Below are 19,622 nucleotides of genomic sequence, written 5' to 3'. Positions count from 1 at the left end.
GTATGTACCCTTTTACGAGTCTCTATTTCCCCCACCCCTGTGCCCCTAGCAACCACTTTTCTACTCTGTTTCTGTGAGTTTGAATTTTTTGTTTGTTTAGATTTCACATGTAATTGATATCATTCAATATTTGTCTTTCTGTGTCTGACTTGTTTCATCGGGCATAATGCCCGAAAAGTCATCCATGTTATCTGAAATGGCAGGATTTTCTTCATTTTTGATTTTCTTCTTTTTTGTGGTGGAATAACATTTCATTATATGTATACACCAACCACATCTCCTTTAGCCACTCATCTGTTGATGGTTACTTAGGTCATCTCCATATCTTGGCTGCTGTGAGTAACGCTGCAGTGAACATGGGAGTGTAGATATCTCTTCAATATCTTGTGTTGGTTATTTTTTTTTATATGTACCCAGAAGTGACAGTTTCATTTTTAATTTTTTGAGGAACGTCCATACTGTTTTCCTTAGTGGCTGTACTAGTGAACGTAGGCACTAGTAAACGTAGGCACATCAACAGTGCACAAGGGTTCCTTTTTCTCCATGTTCTAGTCAGTGTTCTAGTGTCTCCGAAACCTCTCTGATTGATTGTCCAGGCCACCCTTTTTTGTTCTTAATGTCTCCTAGTGGTTAAGGGGTTAGAATGAATTTTAATGGCCTTTTAATTACTTGCATAAAAATATGAACAAGAAGTGAAAGGAGACTATAAAAAGTAGTAGAGCCGGGAACCTGTGAGATCACCCCTAATTAGATGGGTTGTTGAATAAGACATTGAAACTAGTATGTTCATGGAGGTTTAGAGCTTATAAGAACCATTGATATCTAGTCAATGCTGTCTTTTGATAGAAAAAAGTGAGACCCAGAGAAATTAACCAGTATATTCTCTTTTAGTGACAAGTCAGAAACTGATTCTTGAAGCTCCTAATTCTTATATCTAAGTTCTCTTTTCTATATTTTTTGGTCTCAATATCAAGTCAAAGCAACGTTTATTTCCTGAGCTGCAACTGTGTTGAAGGAATCATAGTATCTGATTTTTACCTTGAAGGATTTTTACCTACATTCCAGTTAGAAAACAAGGCAGGGTCTCATTAAAAGCGGTTGGTAACAAGAGACTTAAATAGTAGTTCAAGACGGTAGTAGAAGCCAGATCTCAGAGCACTACTTTGTTAATTGCCAAGTGAACTGTGCAAACCAATTATTCTTGAAACTCAGTAAAAGGATATATACCTTCAGAGTAGGGTAGTCAGCAAGATGTTTTTCTTCAAGGTTGAGTTGTGAGGTAGGATTGGACTTTCTTGTCTGCCTCACTGCTGAATTCTCACTCCTATAAAAATACTATGAATGTCAGGTTTTCTCCCACGGGTTCCCTGACCTGTCTTTCCTCGTAGAATTCTTTGCATTTACCTATGCCTCTAGTATTGGGATTTCACATTTTATCATAGTTGTTTATCTCCCCCACCAGACTCTGAACTCTTTAAGATCCAGACTTACTGTCATATACTGAGTGTCTACTTGGTACATAATGGTAAGAAATATATTTCAAAGAAATTGAACATCTGTATGTACTCACACAAAAAGGACTTTATATGACAATAACATTGTTATGGACAGAATCCTGTACTGCCGAAGTTGGTGCTTGAATGAAGTACAAACCCCCAATATGACTGTATTGGAGATAAGGCCTTTATGATGCTAATAAAGGTTACCTGAGGTCATAAGGGTGAGGCCCTAATCCCATGGGGTTGATGTCCTAATAAAAGGAGGAGACGGAAGAGCACTCTCTGGAGGTGTGCATACTGAGGGAAGGGCACTGTGAGGACACGGTGAGAGGACCCGCCAGAAGCTGAATCAAGCAGAACTTTGATCAGGGACCTCTAGCCTACAGAACTGTGAGAAAATAAGTTTTTGATATTTTAGACACCCAGTGTGTGGTATTTTGCTATAGCAGCCTGAGCAGACTAATACTCACGTATGTAAATAAGCAAATGTAGGAGTAGTCATTGCTTTAGAAAATTAGAAAGTCTTGCCTTCCTAAATCCCACCACATGTCTTTGAAAACTTTGTCAATTGTGCTCTACATTCATAAGGACCCAACTTTATTGCCAAGTTACCCTGCCCGCCCCAGAAAACCTCACAGCCAGGCCTGCACTGGTTATGACAGGAACTGGTGGTTTGTATACCTGCATAAATTGTTTCTTAAACCAAGAAGGGTGCAAGCAGTGTGTTAAAGGAATTACCTCACCTGTTCCTCCCTTCACCACTTATCTAATGTTTCCCCTCTCTATCCTTTCACCTTATTTTAATTTTCTGAACAGCACCTACTCCTCTCAGACTTGTTGATTCATTTGTTGTCTTCTTCTCCCTACCACAGTGTAAGCACCCAATCCGGGAACCCTGTCTTTCTTGTACACTGGTGACTCCTGCACCTAGAAGAGTGCCTGCTGCAGGTGGGCCTTTAATATTTGCTGAACAAATGAAAGAACTAATGAACACGTGGATAGGTTGGAGTCCTGGCCCAGGGCAAGCACTCAGGCCCAGCCCTTCTCCCTCAGGGTTCATATTCTGTTCCAATATCCATAGTCAGAGGGTTCTGCCCTCAACAAAGAGGCCCTCTGGGGCCTGGAAACACCCCTCTTTAGAAGTCCAGCTGCTATTGCTTATCCAGCAGATCAGCTAATTGACATCCATCAGAAGTTAGACCCAATTTCTTTGAACAGGACATCTTTGAAAACTGTTGTCAGCTGTTGTCCATCCCCAGTAGGAGTTAACCCTCCTGCCATGTCAGTTTGCCAGCCCCAGTAAGCCCGACAGACCTATATTAGTTGTAACAGAAAGTAGCTAGTTATTTGCCTGAACTGTTCTGTGTTCATTCAAGGCCTGTTCTGACTAGACTTCAGTTGAGCATTTACTAACTCCTCTGTATGAGTTCTCTAGTACAGTGTTTCCAGCAATCTTAGCAGGTAGATGCTGTGGTGATTTCATTTCACACAAAAACGGTAACCTTCCCCAAGATGACATAATGCTCATAGAGTTGTTCACATAAAATAAGTGAATTAGGGAACAGAATTGTTCTTAAACAGTCGGTTGGTTTGTTATCCAAGGTTTTCGTTCTCTCTGACCAGTAAACCAATCAACTGTGGCTCTCATGATGTATGTTCTCTGAACAGAATTCTGTTCTTCATTCATCTTTTTTTGGCAAGTCAAAAAGCTCTAGGATCTTGAGATTCTCTCCTGCATTTTTGTAGACACTGATTCAGGGAATCCATTTTCTGGGGCAAGGAAAACTAGATACGGATAACCTTGTACAGTATTTGGGAGGAGAAATGAATGTTCACCAAAGTTAAGTTTCTTATTAGGGACTACTAATCCCTTTTCATTAGTGAAGGAAAAAATTTTAGTTCGCTATTCTACCCTGCTTTGTCTTACTTTAAAAGCATAGAATTTATTCAGAGATACTTATGTTAGTCATATGCTAACCTAACACTGTTCTTTTGGAATTTTAATATTTTTGAATATGTGTTCTGGTTAGTAAAAGCTTTAAGTTAACATCATTATTTTATCCCAGGAAGTAGCAAGAACCACCTACTAAATAAAAAAAAAAAAAGCAAACAAAAACATTTTTATTTATTATTTTAAATCATAAATACAGGTTGGGGCAAATAATAGTTATTTGTTCAGAAAATAATACAATAAATAATACCACAAGAACAAACTGTGTTTTCTGTACTTAAAACCGTAAACCTATTTTTGCCCACCCTTATAGATGCTTTGATGTGGATTCAGAGACTGGTGTGTGTAATAATTCCTTTTTTTTCTTTTTTTTATGGAATTTTATTCCAAAGATACTTGATTCTTGGCAGTATTTTACTCTACTAGCTTTTAGAACAAAGTCACCCTCAGAATACTAATTTGCTCAGAAACAATTTTGTTTCTCAGATGGGAAGCAAAAAAGTCATTAACCTGTTGGACGTAACCCCATGGTCACTGTGTAGTCACAGTCCTATTTTGATAGGAATGACCCAGAGAATAGAGAATACTCCCAGCCTTCTGAGCCACACGTTGTCAATGCCTCGGCTGCTGCTCAGGATTCAAAGTTGTATGAATGCAGCTTTGAGATGGGAAGCCAAGTCAGTATGACTACTGATGGTGGGGTGGTGAGCTGTCATTGCAGACCCAAGTTTATAGAACCAGTTGCAGAAGTTTGGGTAGCATTTGATAATATATATTTACTCTAATTTTCTCAATCTGTCAAATGCCTACTGTGGATAGTGTAGTGAAGCATTACAAAGTGGAAGTTCAAACGTCCACATGAACACAGATTTATTGTAACATAGGTAATAGAAAAAGGTAGCAGTATTTGGCCTTTTTTAAAAGGGACTTTATCTCTTTTGCATGCTGAAGAAGATTTAAAAATTGCATATCTAGGGAGGGGTCAAATAGAAGGTGTCAAATAACTTTTTTTCCCGGTCATTTTAAGTGTGCATTCTATCTGGAACAAAATTGAGCTGGTCATCTAGCCAGCAGTCATGTCAAGAGTCATCTTTATCTTCAGGTTTGAGCCAGACGGATAAGCTAGTCGTGTATAACAGATGTTGCTCTCTGGAAGTAGGGCAGGGTGCCTGTGGGTGTGTAGGTCATTAATGAGTACCATGCTTCATGGTTTGCAAGAGTTAAGTGATGAAAGGTGCCCTGATTTAAAATTTTTATTGCACACCTGACCTTCTAACTGTTCAGCTGCTCATTTTTAATTTGCTTTCCATGCTCTCTGCTGTTGGAAGACCTAATCAGCACTCGGAGTCAGAGAATCATAAAAGTTTACTAATGGAAGGAGTTGGATGTCATCTAATTCAGCCCTTACTAAATTGAAACTCCATCATTGCCACAGTGGTCATCCATCTAAAGAATTCCCCGTGATTTCCTCCATTAATGCACAAACAGCCAATTCCCTCTTCAGCCAGCCTTTCTGACGTCCTTCCTCAGATTAAACTGAAATCTGCTAAATCAGCTGTCCTAGAACTTCTACCCATTTTCTTATTTCTGCTTTTTTTGAGGCATACGAAACAAACACACAATAAATATTGAAGCCTTTTTAATATTAAAGCCTTTCACATTCTCTGCACAATTGTGTGGTCCTCTTTTTCCTTTTTTATTTATTTTTTCTGCTGAATGCCGTTCGTCCTTTAAGTTCTTCACTCAACATAAAACAACATTCTTTCACCATCTTCTTCAGGAAAAGACCCAGTTATCAGGGTCCCTCCAATTGTATTGTCCAGAATGGGTCACAATACTTTAGATATGGTCAGAAATTGGAGGGAGATTGGAGGGATATTTTGTGGAGCATTACGTAGCATATACTCGTAAACTTGTACTAATTCAGGCTAAATCTGAATTAACTTTTTGGGGGGCGAAACCACATTGTCAACTGTTACTGACCTTGCAGATTATCTAAAACCACTTTATCACATGAAGTGCCTTTAAATTACTTGCTTTCTATACTTACGTAGTCAGTTGTCTTTTTTCTTTTTAATCATAAGAGCTTCTTATGGCTAAGAAGGCTAAGAGCTTCTTAGGCTTTGGTGCCCTCAGATTTTATTAAAGGGCATGAACTGGAGTGTTTAATAAAGGTATCTAGTTTGAGGGTACAAAGAACAAATATTAACCAGGGCCTATAAGTGTGTGAAGTCACAAGCTCTATTTAGAAAGCCCTAGGGTCTTTCTAAAACCCAGTATAGCTATCATTTAGAATGGGCAGGGCAGATAAAGTACCTCCCAGATAAGGTCAAGTTAAAGGAGTTCATCATCACTGAGCCCTTATTATATGAAATGTTAAAGGGAGTTATCTGAGAAATAGAAGATGATCAAAAATACAAACAGTAAAATGACAACAAACTCATACCTGTCAGCAACTGAACCTAGAAACAAAAACAAAGCAAACAACTAGAACAGGAACAGAATCACAGAAATGGAGATCACATGGAGGGTTATCAGCAGGGAGGGGGAGGGGAGAGAATGGGGGAAAAGTACAGGGAATAAGTATAAATAGTAGGTACAAAATAGACAGAGGGAGGTTAAGGATAGTATGGGAAATGGAGAAGCCAAAGAAATTATATGTATGACCCATGGACATGAAGTTGGAGGGAAGGGAGGAATGCTGGTGGGAGGGGCAGTGCAGGGTGGAGGGGACTAAAGGGTAGAAAACATGGGACAACTGTAATAGCATAATCAATAAAATATACTTTAAATAAATAAATAAATAACACCTGACTTCAGCCTTGTCAGCATGTGATAGGTGTCTGCACTCTCCTCCTTTGCCTTCCCCTTCCCTCAGTGACTCTGAGTGTTGTCCTGCAGAGGGCCTTTCAAACCCTCTGGATGGCAGCCTGGATCTGATTCTTTCATTAAAGGGTTTTTTTGTCTGACCCTTGCCAGACCGTACAGGCTATTGCAAGAACAGTTTTTAAAGCATTTGGCTTTCCAGACGGCACCTGAGGAAGTCTCATCTCTTGTTGAAAGGGCACAGAAATCAGCACTGACCTACTGACTACTACTTCTGCCTCCCACCAAGGAAATTGCTAGAAGTTGGCTTCTCCATGTTGCCTCCTTGGGTTGGGGGGATGAGAGAGTTTCTCTGTTTCTCATTGGTATCTGCTTATCTCATATACAAATTAAGTAGGTGTTTGTTGAAAATTTCACAGTACTTATATGGTAAGTAATTCAAAGAGACAGAAACAAGATTAAAAGAAAAACAGTAACAATCAAACCTAGACCTTTCTTTTCTTCTGATTTATGCTGACAAAATAGTCTCTGACAATAAATGTATGTATTTTCTTCTATCATAAAGTAAAAATGATAAACCACAAAATATAAGCCTTTTTTTTAGATGCCATAACACTAGCTCCAGCTTTGATCCCAGTTTTAGTCATCAGGATATTTTAGGTACCCGAAAGTATTTACTCCTTGTTTCCTTTGGACTTCTTGGGATTGTTTTGGTACATATCTTTAATTTCCCTAACAAGTGTGCAGAACAGTCATTGTATAGAAGGGCAAAGTTAGAATTGCATTTTTTAAAATATCCAATATGAAACAAGCAAAGTTGTTTTCCAGTATGAATATATAAATTCATATTCTGGTCAGCAATAAATATTTTTATAAAAACAGACTTAATATGGTTGTTAGCTGATAGGATTGCCCTTTCCCAAATTACTTAACACATCTTATTTTGTAATTCTAAGAAAAGGTTATAACTGTTATTATTGATGTCATATATAAATATTACATTATATGCATATTCCACATTATTAAAAAGTGAACTTATTTATTGGACATTTAAAAATGTTTTCACATTTGAAATTTCACATATGAAATTTTCATATTTCATAAAATAAATCAATGCTTAAACAAGACAAAACTTCTGTTTGTTGTGGCACAAAATACCAATTAGCAGGATGAGGTTAAAAGGAACTTGGTTTAAAAGAAAATCATACATTTATATTAGAATTGTAGAAAAAGATTAATATTCTCATCTAGGATGATTGCAATTAAGGAAGTAGAGTTTGGTGTTATGAACAATATCTTTTGCTTGTTATACCTAAGGGCATGTAGGTTTCCAGTCAGTTGATACACATTGTTTATTTTCACCTAGTTGACAGTCACACCCTATATAGTGTTTTACAGGGATAAGCATTAGGTTTTTTTGAAGGGCTTTTCATTATAATTCAAGTAGCAGAAGTTAAGATTATAGCAAGTTTGGTTTTTCATTTACAGCTTCTAGTGACTGGGATGATAAATTAGGATTAAAGATTTGTGCATATTTTAAATTTTAATGAGTGGAAATATAGAAGAGCTGTAGAACTTCATGAACACTCTGCCTTTATTTTATTAACCATAGCTGCTGTGCTTGATGGTTCAGCACAGAGTGTGGTGGTCAGAGGATCTTGTAGGCGTCTTACAGATTGCACAGAAGAAAGCAATAGGCTGGACAGTCAAAAAAACACGGCAGATGGTCTTCTGAGAAAGTGAGACAAATCCAAACTAATACCCAGTAGTCTGCATATAAAGGTTAATTTGTGAACCTACTATTTAAGTCTATAATAATATTTGATGGAGCCAATTAAAAAGTTTTAAATGTTTGTATTTTGTATGTATATTTAATCAATTTTGACATAATATCACTCTATACTGTATTAGTTTTCAAACACTTAAAGTTGTATAAAAGTAGAATAAGTTCATAGAACCACAAAAGACCTTAGGTTTATCCTAACACCGCTTTTAATGATGGGGAATACCTAGACAGTTTGTTCTCTCTCTCTCTTTCTCTTTCTCTCTCTCTCCCTCCCTCTCTCTCTTTCTCACTCCCTCTCTCTCTCTCTCTCTCTCTCTCTGTCTCTCCTCCCCTTTCTCTCTCACTCTGTTTCTCTCTCTGTCTCTCCCTCAGTCTCCCCTCCTGTCTCACACACCTATACATAAACACATACATGGTCAAGTTGCGGCTTCACATGTAGATCAACATTACAGTGAAACATTTGCACAAATTAGAAAAACCAAATTGGTGTTAATTAAACCATTAAAAGTATTTTAATTTTTTCCTTTCAAAAAACAAAAGAATTTATTTCTTAAGTCATAAAACTTTAAATAGAAATTATAAGAAAATCAGAAAAAGTTCTAAACTATTTGAACTTATTCAGATGAAAACACATAGATGGTTAATGATTGCAGAAGAACTATTCTTAAAACCTCTGAGAATTATGATTACAACAAGACAGTTAACATGACTAGTAAAATCAGAATTCTTTGCCCTGGCTGGTGTAGCTCAGTGGATTGAGCACAAGCTGCAAACCCAAGGGTCGCTGGTTCAATTCCCACTCAGGGCACATGCCTGGGTTGCGGGCCAGGTGCCCCATAGGGGACATGCGAGAGGCAGTCACACACTGATATTTCTCTTCCTTTCTCCTTCCCTTCCCCTCTCTCTAAAAATAAATAAATAAAATATTTTTTAAAAAAACTAAAAAAAAAGAATTCTTCACAATATTTTCTTTGGATACTGAGGTTCAATCCAAGCCTTGTAATTGTCAGCTTTGTATTATTTAATATATTTGTATCAAAGAACTACCCAGAGAGGGTCTCTCTATTTTCACTCTAGGAGAACCATCACCAGCATGCACTGACAGATGTTAAAGAATATCTATGAAAAGAATGTCAAAGACCTCTCCAAAGGAAAGTCTTTTTTTTTTAGATATATTTATTGATTATGCTATTACAGTTGTCCCATTTCCGCCCCTTCACTCAACTCCATCCTGCCCACCCCCTCCCTCCCACATTCCCCCCCTATAATTCATGTCCATGGGTCATACTTATAAGTTCTTTGGCTTCTACATTTCCTATACCATTCTTACCCTCCCCCTGTTTATTTTCCACCTATCATTTATGCTATTTATTCTCTGTACCTTTCCCCCCCTCTCCCCCTCCCTCTCCCCTGTTGATAACCCTCCATGTGAGCTCCATTTCTGTGGTTTTGTTCCTGTTCTAGTTGTTGGCTTAGTTTGCTTTTGTTTTTGTTTTAGGTGTGGTTGTTAATAACTGTGAGTTTGCTGTCATTTTTACTGTTCCTATTTTTCATCTTCTTTTTCTTAGATAAGTCCCTTTAACATTTCATATAATAAGGCCTCGCGATGATGAACTCCTTGAACTTGACCTTATCTGAGAAGCACTTTATCTTCCCTTCCATTCTAAATGACAGCTTTGCTGGATACAGTAATCTTGGATGTAGGCCCTTGCCTTTCATGACTTGGAATACTTCTTGCCAGTCCCTTCTTGCCTGTAAGGTCTCTTTGGAGAAATCAGCTGACAGTCTTATGGGAACCCCTTTGTAGGTAACTGTGTCCTTTTTTCTTGCTGCTTCTAAGATTCTCTCCTATTTCATCTTAGGGAATGTAATTATGATGTGCCTTGGTGTGTTCCTCCTTGGGTCCAGCTTCTTTGGGACTCTGAGCTTCCTGGACTTCCTGGAAGTCTATTTCCTTTGCCAGACTGGGGAAGTTCTCCTTCATTATTTGTTCAAATAAGTTTTCAATTTCTTGCTCTTCCTCTTCTCCTTCTGGCACCCCTATAATTCGGATGTTGGAACGTTTCAAGATGTCCTGGAGGTTCCTAAGCCTCTGCTCATTTTTCTGAATTCTTGTTTCTTCACTCTTTTCTGGTTGGATGTTTCTTTCTTCCTTCTGGTCCACAGTGTTGATTTGAGTTCCAGTTTCCTTCCCATCACTATTAGTTCCCTGTACATTTTACTTTGTTTCTCTTGGCATGCCTTCATTTTCTCATCTAGTTTTCGACCAAACTCAACCAATTCTGTGAGCTTCTTGATTACCAGTGTTTTGAACTGTGCATCTGATAGATTGGCTATCTCTTCCTCGCTTAGTTGTATTTTTCCTGGAGCTTTGAAGTGTTCTTTCATTTGGGTCATTTTTTTTTTGTCTGGGCGAGTCTGTTACTTAAAGGGGCGGAGCCTTAGGTGTTCACTGAGGGCGGGGTAACGCTGGTCACTGTGCTGTGATTGCTGTACGTGGGGGAGGGGCCGAGAGGGAACAATGGCACCCGCTCCACTCTCTGCTGGATTTCAGCCACTCCCTTGGCTACCCACAATCAAATTAGGATCCTCTGGTGCTGATTCCCTAGTGGGTGGGCTTGTGCACGCCCTAGGCCCCTGTGGGTCTCTCCAACGACCTCTCCTGTGAGGCTGGGAGTCTCCTGCTGCTGCCGCCCCAACCCCCATGGGTGTTTTCAATCAGAGGTTTGATGCTTTATTTCCCCATGCTGGAGCCCTGGGTTACGTGGTCTGCTTCGCCCCCCGCCGTTCTTCCCGGTTTATCTGTGCGCATATGTGGGGCCGCAGGGTGCTACCCTCCGTTCTGCCTGCCCCGTTCTCCGCCACTCTGAGTCCGGCCCTCTCGGTTTATCTGTGCGGGAATGTGGGCTACAGGGTCTGCTAATGGTCAGACTGCCTGCCCCATTCGTCCCACACTCCGCCAGTCTCTGTCCCGCCACGGCCATGCGAGTCCTCTCCACCCCGGTGCCCGTCTCCGCCCCTCCTACGGGTCTGGACGTATGTTTCTTTTTTATCTACTTGGTGTCGGACTTCCTTGCTGTTCGATTTTCTGTCAGTTCTGCTTGTGCGAGGAGGCTCAGTGTGTCTACCTACGCCGCCATCTTGGTTCTCCTCTCCAAAGGAAAGTCTTTAAACCATGTTCTTAATACAGAAGTGTAAAACCAGATTTAATTGCTCTTTTCTTAGAAAACAGCTCAGACATGCAAACTCCTCATTTACTGAAGCATATGTTCTGAAAAGTGCACAGTGGAAGAGAGCAGTCAAAGTGGAGGCTGGGCTTGAATCCATTTAGGCAGGAGTTGACAAAGACCAGTCAAAGGCAAATCCTTCAAGTTAAAAACAAGGCTGCCTTCATTCTGAATATGCTCATTGGAGATATCCTATTTGCCTTTCAACACAGCAGTGTTCAATGGTTTTAATACGAAATATAAGATTTCTGAAAAAAATCTGTTTTTTCCAATTAAAAGATGTAAAAAAATAGATAACATTGCATAAAGCCATGGAGATTTTTTCCAGTAATTTTTAATTTTTTGTTACCACTGAAAGTAATCATTTTTCTAATGGGGAACAATTGAAAGAAGTTGGATAGCGGCACCATGGTCTACATTTTATTTCAAAGGGAAAACTTTGAAATAAATATAAGACTACATGAAGTGGTAAATTCTCACCATCCCTCAAAGGATTAAGTTTACAGTTCTTGCAAGAAGTGACAGGTAATTGAGACCTGAAGAAAAGGAAGAGGAAAAAGTCTATGAATCCTCTTATACCACTTTGTGGTATTAAGCAGTGACTTGACCTCCGTGTATGTTAACTTCAGGTCTGTAACATGGGGGGAGCTGTCTTTATGGAGAATTTAATTTAACCTCGAAATGTCTAATAAGACAGTTCTGTTGCTGTGTGTCTAGTACAATGTCACAGATTTGAGGAAGAATACAAAAAGTAACAAAAAGGTTAGAAGTGTTTTAGGGGTTAGTAGTGGCAAACAGAGATCTGATTATTTATTATATTGCTGTTCTAATAATTATTTATTGTAACAAATTATTTCAAAGAGCTATTTTTCTTGTAAAACTAGGCTTTCTGCCACAATGCTTCTTGATATGTTATACTATTTTTATTGTCAGTTTGAAATTGTCTACAGCCACACTGTCACATGGTATTTAAATCAAGATCAATTAAAATTAAATATAATTTAAAATTTTCTCAGTCACACTAACCTTATTTCAACTGCTCTATAATCATATGATACAGAATATTTCCATCATCACAGCAAGTTGTGTTGTATAGCATTTCATTAATAGGTAAGAACATCAGTCATATACTTTTAGATGGCAGGTATAGAGAAAACTGATCTCCTGCCAATGCAAAGATTAAGCCAAAGGTTAAACTGTAAAGCAGGTACATTTAACACATAGCAAAACACAGAATTCAATGGTGCTGTTGCTTGTGGTGATGTGGTTTTCTAAAATAGCAAACAACACTTGCTAAGATTCTGAACAAAGTCAGTCTTCCATCAATTTACACTGTAATCTCATTCTTGGAAATTTAGTGTATACTTAAACTTTTATTAAAAACAAACAGCTTTTATCTTTGACAGACATAGTTTCAAGCTTGGATGTCTAGTTTAGAAGCAACTTTGTTGTACAAAAGAGTACTGTGCGTTACAGGATGTCTTCATCCCACCCACCTCCTCTAAATGTTAACCTGATACTGTGACAACCAAAAGTACCTCTAAACATTTCCATCTCATTCTGGTGTAAATACTCAAGACAGAGGACCTGTGTAGGCTCTTCAAGTAATGAATACTGGTTCCTTTGTTGGATATGTTTTTTTTTTTCTCTTCTTTAACTTTATTTTTATTGTTGACCCTATTATAGATATCCCCTTTCCCCCCCTTGCATATGTTTTTTTTTTATTTATCTTCTTGTTTCATATTTTTAAATTGAAAATATAATGCTGCTATGTACCTAATTCTTTTTAACACCTGTCCTCATTCATTCCTATTAAGATTAAACTTAATTAATTGACTGGGAGTAATGGAAGAAAAATTTCTTCTTTATGTACGTATGGGCTGTGTCTTACATTAATTAGCAGATAAAGCTGAGGAGAATTTGAGATTTTTGCTCCCTGGCATGTGTCATCAGTTTGGCTTAAATAAACTCATAAAAAATAAATATTTAAAAAAAAAGAAAGAAAAGAAGGCTGTGGTCAAGGGTGGCCCTGCCACTTACTAGCTGTGTGGCTTTGAGCGTTGGCCCAGTGAGTTTGTTTGGTGAAGTCCTGGGGTTAAGAGGCACATTGGAAATAAAACAATAGAAATAATGGTCACAAGGCCATGATGCTATGCAGCTAAAATAAGGACCCTTTTACCTCAAGAAGCTAAACAGACTTAAAATCTAGAGTGGGACTTTCTAATCTTAGAATTCATAGATGACCTTCAGGTAGTCCTTTGAAATTGTAGCAAAATTATGTTTATGGGTATTTGTTCATTTTCTTTGGAAGAGTCCATTGATATAATCAAAGGAATGAGGAGAAAATAGTTAAGTAGCAGAGTGACAAAACCCCATTAAGAAAGAAGATGTAGAGGAGATAAATTCAGGACTATAAAATCAAGAAGGTTGGGGGTGGTTGATTAGGTTAGAAGTTAACTACTGAAGTGGTCAATTGAAAAAGAAGCTATAAAAATGCTTCTTGGAAGAACAAATAATAAACTATAGAAATTATCTTCCCCTTTCAAGAAATGGTATGTGTTGAAAATAGATTCATAAAAGGCTTAACTATCAAGAATTAAAGAAGTGAGAGTGATAGAAGATAGGTAAGGTTCGACAGCTCTGCCTGCAGTCTTTCTTGAGCCACTGTGGAAAGAATAGCCGTAAATCACTGGGACCCTCATGTAACTGACAGTTTGTGCTACTTTCTTTCATTTAATGCTGGGAAATGTGGGCCATTAAATGTGCAGTTCTCTGAATTTTACTTGCTTTTGTTCAGTGCTATTTTGCTTCACATCCTCAAAGGAAATACAACATTCATTTCAAAAGAAATGTTTTCTGTTTTGTGGAACATTTAAGTTATATTTTAACAGAGGAATGCTTATACTATTAAAATTAGTACGATTTCAATCAAAGCAAATATTGGAAGAAAACCCACCTCTAAATTTCTGTCCTACAGGAATTCTTTATTGATTTAATTATAACTTCAGATTATAGCTGGGAGTCCTCTGGTGCTCTCCATCACTCCAACACTAGCATGTCAGCTGTCACTGGTTTATTTTAATAATGGTGACGGTGGTGGTGGTGGTGGTGATGATTGATGATGATAGCTAACATTTATTGAGCATTTATGTGGTTTTGGCATATATTAACTCATTTCATGCTCGCTGAACCTGGGAGATAGGCATAATTAGTATCCCCATGTTACAAATGAGGAAACAGAAACATAAAGTAACTAGCTCAGAGTTGCATGCTGGTAAGTGATAGAGTTGGAACATACCTAGTTCCTTGGCTCCAGAGGCCTTGCTTTTTAATCACTACATTGGGCTCTTCTGGCTTTTTATACTTAAGCCAAAATCTTTGAATAAAGTGACCATTTAAAGAGTGCACAAACAATCTGGGAAAAGAACTTACTGGCATATTCATTCTAAATCTTGTTATGTGGAACAGTGGAAGTCCAAATGGGAAGACTGAGTAGTGTAAGTGATTATCCAGGACTGCAATACTGAAGGTTCATCACAGATTACATGGGCAGAAATGGAGTTCTCAGAAATACATTTCTTCTTTCTTTCCCTTTAATAAAGTGTTTCAAAGTTAAAGCAAAGGTAACTCCACATTAGTTGTGTGGCTACTGTTCCTTTGGGGGAGAAGTATGCTGACCTTCCCATGTTCTGGGTTTCCCAGAATGGATTGTGTGTGGAGAGGCAGCCAAATCCAGGCTGTCAGTAGCCTTTGTGGAAACGACTCCTTTTAGGTGCATTTCTCCATTATACGTGGTCATTACTTGACTTTTTTTTTTTTTTTTTTTTTTGTCTGTCTAAATTCCTCATCCTGAATGACTCTGTTGTCGCTTAGGGAAAACATCTGTTACTCTGAAGGTGATTAATGGGCCACGAAGTTCTGTCAGAGGTCCTCATCTTGCTGGCCTTTTGTGTAAGCTGTCCTCACTTCCTGCACATGATATACACAAAAAAGATCATTCTAGGCAAGGTTTTCTCAAGTGGTGATCATAACAGACTGCATGAGAATCACTGCAGAGAGCTTGTTAAAAAGACAGATTCCCAAGTCCCACCCCCACTTGCCAGATCACTCTCTAGGGTTGCTTCCCTCCATTTGCATTTTAATCAAGCACCCAGGTGCTTCTGATGTAATGGAAAGGGTGGAACCACTAGTCAAAAGCCTACATGAAGTCAAATATATTCATCACCATTCTGTAATAAGAGACACAGATATGATTAAGTCCCTGCCCTTATAGAGAAGATAAGATAGAGAAGACAACAGTTAATAGAAATAGCTATAGTACAAAGTAAAAACTACCATAACTGTAGAAATGGCTACAGTAGCCCCCCCTCCCATTCACAGTTTTGCTTTTCACTGTTCCAGTTACCTGCACTCAATCTTGGTCCAAAAATATTAAGATGGAAAATTCCAGAAGCAAACGGTTCGTAAGTTTGAAGTCACAAACCATTCTGAATAGTGTGATGAAATCTCCTGCTGTCCTATTCCGTCCCACTGGCACCTCAGTCATCCTTTTGCCCAATGTGTCCACACTGTTCTGTCTGTGCTGCCTGCTAGCTGACAGACAGCGATCAGATCGATTGTCCCGGTATCACAGTCCTTGTGTCCAGGTAACCCTTACTTTACTTCATAATGTCCCCAAAGCTACTCACATAACCTTTATTAGAGTCTATTGTTATAATTGTTTTATTTTATAATATTACTAGTTATTAATCTCTTTGCCTTATTTATAAATTCATCCTTATCATAGGTACGTATGTGTAGGAAAAAACATAGTATGTATCAGGTTCAGGACTGTCCATGGTTTCAGACATCCACCGGAGGTCTTGGAATGTATCCCCCTGCAGATAAAGGGGGCCACTGTACTCCTATAGCAGAAGTCAAAGAGTCCTTTAGACTTTTTTTGTTTTGTTTTGTGTACATTTGGGTGATCCTTCATTCAGCACACAAACTTCTGCAGTTTGCTTTTCATCTTCTTTACCAGCTCACTGAGCAAGTTGCATAATTTCCATAAGTTTTAGAGATGAAGGCAAAGCTTTCGTATTATTAACGTCCACTGCATCTAAAAATGGGGACAGTTTTGCCTCTTGTAATTACCAAGCACACGGGCCTACAACTGGAGGTGGCTGGCATTTATATGACACAGAACCATCTACACTGAGGGCTTCCTCTTCAGTGTGACTATGCTCAGAACTTTTGTCCCAAGTGTTTGTGACATGTTCAACTTTTTTTTATAAAACATTAACTGTTCCCTTCATTGTGGTTATTTTACAGTCCACCTATAAATAATACTCCTAAAAATAAGTAAAGAGAAATAGACCAATAGTGAACAATAGAAAGAGAACTAACGTTTACTAAGCACTATGTGCCAGGCAGATTTCAGAGAGGTTAAGTAAATTCACCAGGCCACACAGCTACTAAAGCCAGGAAAATAGAGATTCTAGTTCATCAGCAATTGGTGGCTCTTATCAGCAAGCATCTTCTTAATTTATTGGCAGGTAACAGAGTACCTGCTGCTATTGCACTGGATGGACATCGATAAATACAGTGCCAGATCTTGGGGACTGTACAGTCCCATGAGAGACCAGAGGTTCACACAGGTCACCAGTACAAGGAAGTAAAGACGTTTGCACTGACTGTGCTGTGCATTTGCAGTCTGTTACCTCATTTGATCTTCACAGCAAGCCTGCCAGGTAGCTGAACTTCTATAATATAGATGAGGAAAACGTGGTTTAGAAAAAGCAAGTGACCAAGGTTCCCAGGCCGGAAGTAGCAGGGCCTGGGTTTGCATCCAAGTCTAAGACTGCAAAACTTCTATCCTCCTTGGGAATTCCAGGGCTGGACTCTTCATTCTGACAAGGAGAATGTTGTGGCTCTCAGGTGGTGAATTTGATGCATTCTACCTGTATATTTAAGAACTAACAGGATTTAGATAGATGGGAAGTTCAAGCAGTGCTGGCAACAGAAGCCGAAGGATAGAGGAAGGCAAGTATGTAGACTAGGTAATTCCCACATAAGCATTCCGGATGTGGACTCCATTGTGAGAGGTGACTAGAAAGGTGGTCCCCAGGAACATCTTGTCATACCTCACACTTTAGCCAAGAATGATAAAACCTGAAGGACTAGGTTGCAGAAATATCTGTGTCCAAAATTGAATGAATCTTGATAAATAATTGGACGTTGCAGGGGAGGAGGGGACAGAGGTCAACATGAATCAAAGCTGCTTAAATGAATCACTGGGTATCATGCTGTAGAGACAAATGAAAGACTCCACTAGAACACAGATAATGTGGGGAATAGTGATCACCTTTACCTTGCCTGTGAACTCATCATGTTTTCCCAGTTGTTAATTCATATGGAATGCTCTATAATTTCAGTTTTCTAGGAACATAAAACTATGCCTCAATATTCTAGGATATCTCTAATTTTTTTAGAACAAAGACAAAATGTGATTTCTGCTGTCAAATACACAAATATACACATATGTAAATGTAGGTATAGAAGGACTATAAAATGTGAACATATTATTTTCCAAATTTTACAAAAGGACATTTCCTTCTATAACCAGGAAAAAAACACCTTAAAAAGGTGTTTTTTTCCTGGTTATAGAAGTATTTATTTCATAGACCATTTATAAATTCCCTCACAATACCTAACCATTCGTTGTATGGAGATGGTTCATTGTATTGTCTACCAAAATCATTTTCCAGTGACCTTTTGGGAGAACTTTGTCTTTTCGTTTCTGCTTAAAATTAAAATAGAATAATTTTAAAATTAGCTTAGAGTATTTGAAGATACATATTTTGATTTTAAAAGATTTGTGGTTTTTTAATCAGCAGCAATATTTTCACTCTCCTGTATGATTTTATAATGTTAATGTTTAAACTCTTAAAATAATCAGTTAAGGGAGAAAAGTAAACAAGTATCAGTTGTTATCTGGTATTATAAAATACTTGAATATTTTATTGACCACATTGAGCCATCATGCATGTTATGGCTGGCGTTAGTCTTTAATTACAATGCAGTGAGTCCCCTTTACTAAGTACTTTGCATTTACATTTTTTTCTTTCTTGCTTTTACAAAATCTTCTTTAAAAGAAGGTTTTACTTTTAGAAGAAGAAAATGTATCTGAAAAGTTTTTTGTCCTTGATACTGTCCAACTTTAAAAATGAGTGATGACATTAAAATCAACAACCACCTTGTTTGAATTTCGGTTTGGAATACATTTTTATTTTGGTTATAAAAATCTTTAAAGGCAACTTAAAGATGAAAATTCTGATATAACTAAATTACTTTTAAGTCAAAAACTATTTCTCAGACACTATTGTTAATTTCTTTATCTTAAACCAACACAAATTAGAATTAGAATTTGGGTTGTATTTTAAACTGGTTGTTCATGTTATGATGTGCAGAATTAATGGATATTTATTTATTTTTTACTATTTAGGAAGTACCAGATAGGAACCAGAGTCCGGCTGCGGCTGTTAGATCTTGAACTGACATCTAGGTTCCTGGGAGCAACAACAGACACAACTATACTAGAGGCTGATGCAGTTCTCTTAGGGCTCCAGGAGAGTAAAGACTCCAAATCAAAAGAGGAACATCATGAGAAATGAATCAGCTTCTCTTAGTGCATTCACTCCTTTTTTATACAACTCGTATAATCATCGAATGCCATTAGAAAATTGTAAGTAAATGATTGAAAGAAGATATAATGAAAGTTACAACTATAGCTCTTATTTGTTAGAATTTTCTTTAGCTGTATCCCCCTTCCTCTTTTTTATACCTATTTTTCTGTTTGCAATAGTGTAAACTGTACTGAGAAATTCTATTATTGAATAAATATGTTTTGAGTACTCTGTGTGCACAGCACTGTTCTAAACACCAAAGAAACAACAGTAAGCAAATTAGACACAATTGCTTGCTTCATGGAGCTTACCTTCGACTAGGGGAAATAGACAATAAGTAAGTGAAAATATATAATATATCAGATAGTGACATGTGCTAAGGACAAAAATTAAAGGAGAGCTGAGACTCTAAATAGATATTTTTCAAAAGGGAATATACAGATGTCCAGGAGATCCATGGGAAGGTGCCAAAAATCCTGGAAATGCAGCTCAAAACCATAATATCATCTCACACCTGTTGGAGTGGCTAGTATCCAAAAGACAAGAAATAACAAGTGCTGGTAAGGATGTGAAGAAAAGGAAACCCGGTGCACTGTTGGTGGGAATGTCAACTGGTACAGCCACTATGGAAAACCGTATGGAGATTCCTCAAAAAATTAAAAAACAAAG

General features: G+C 38.0%; 1 protein-coding gene across 1 annotated transcript in view; it reads left to right on the top strand.

The window, feature by feature from the left end:
* The window catches only part of MRPS28 (mitochondrial ribosomal protein S28), a 97,635-nt gene extending 78,456 nt beyond the window's left edge, over positions 1–19,179 (top strand). Inside the window, exon 3 of the mRNA XM_024578342.4 lies at positions 18,773–19,179. Within this exon, the coding sequence (XP_024434110.2) occupies positions 18,773–18,941 (169 nt within the window). The 3' untranslated portion in view covers positions 18,942–19,179. The remainder of the gene's footprint in view (positions 1–18,772) is intronic.
* The last annotated feature ends 443 nt before the right edge of the window (positions 19,180–19,622 follow it).

The sequence above is a fragment of the Desmodus rotundus genome, chromosome 8 (genome assembly GCF_022682495.2).
Source record: "Desmodus rotundus isolate HL8 chromosome 8, HLdesRot8A.1, whole genome shotgun sequence".
Classification (NCBI taxonomy): Eukaryota; Metazoa; Chordata; class Mammalia; order Chiroptera; family Phyllostomidae; genus Desmodus; species Desmodus rotundus.
The sequence above is the reverse complement of the archived record's forward strand: the minus strand, read 5'-3'. Positions and strand labels throughout refer to the sequence as shown.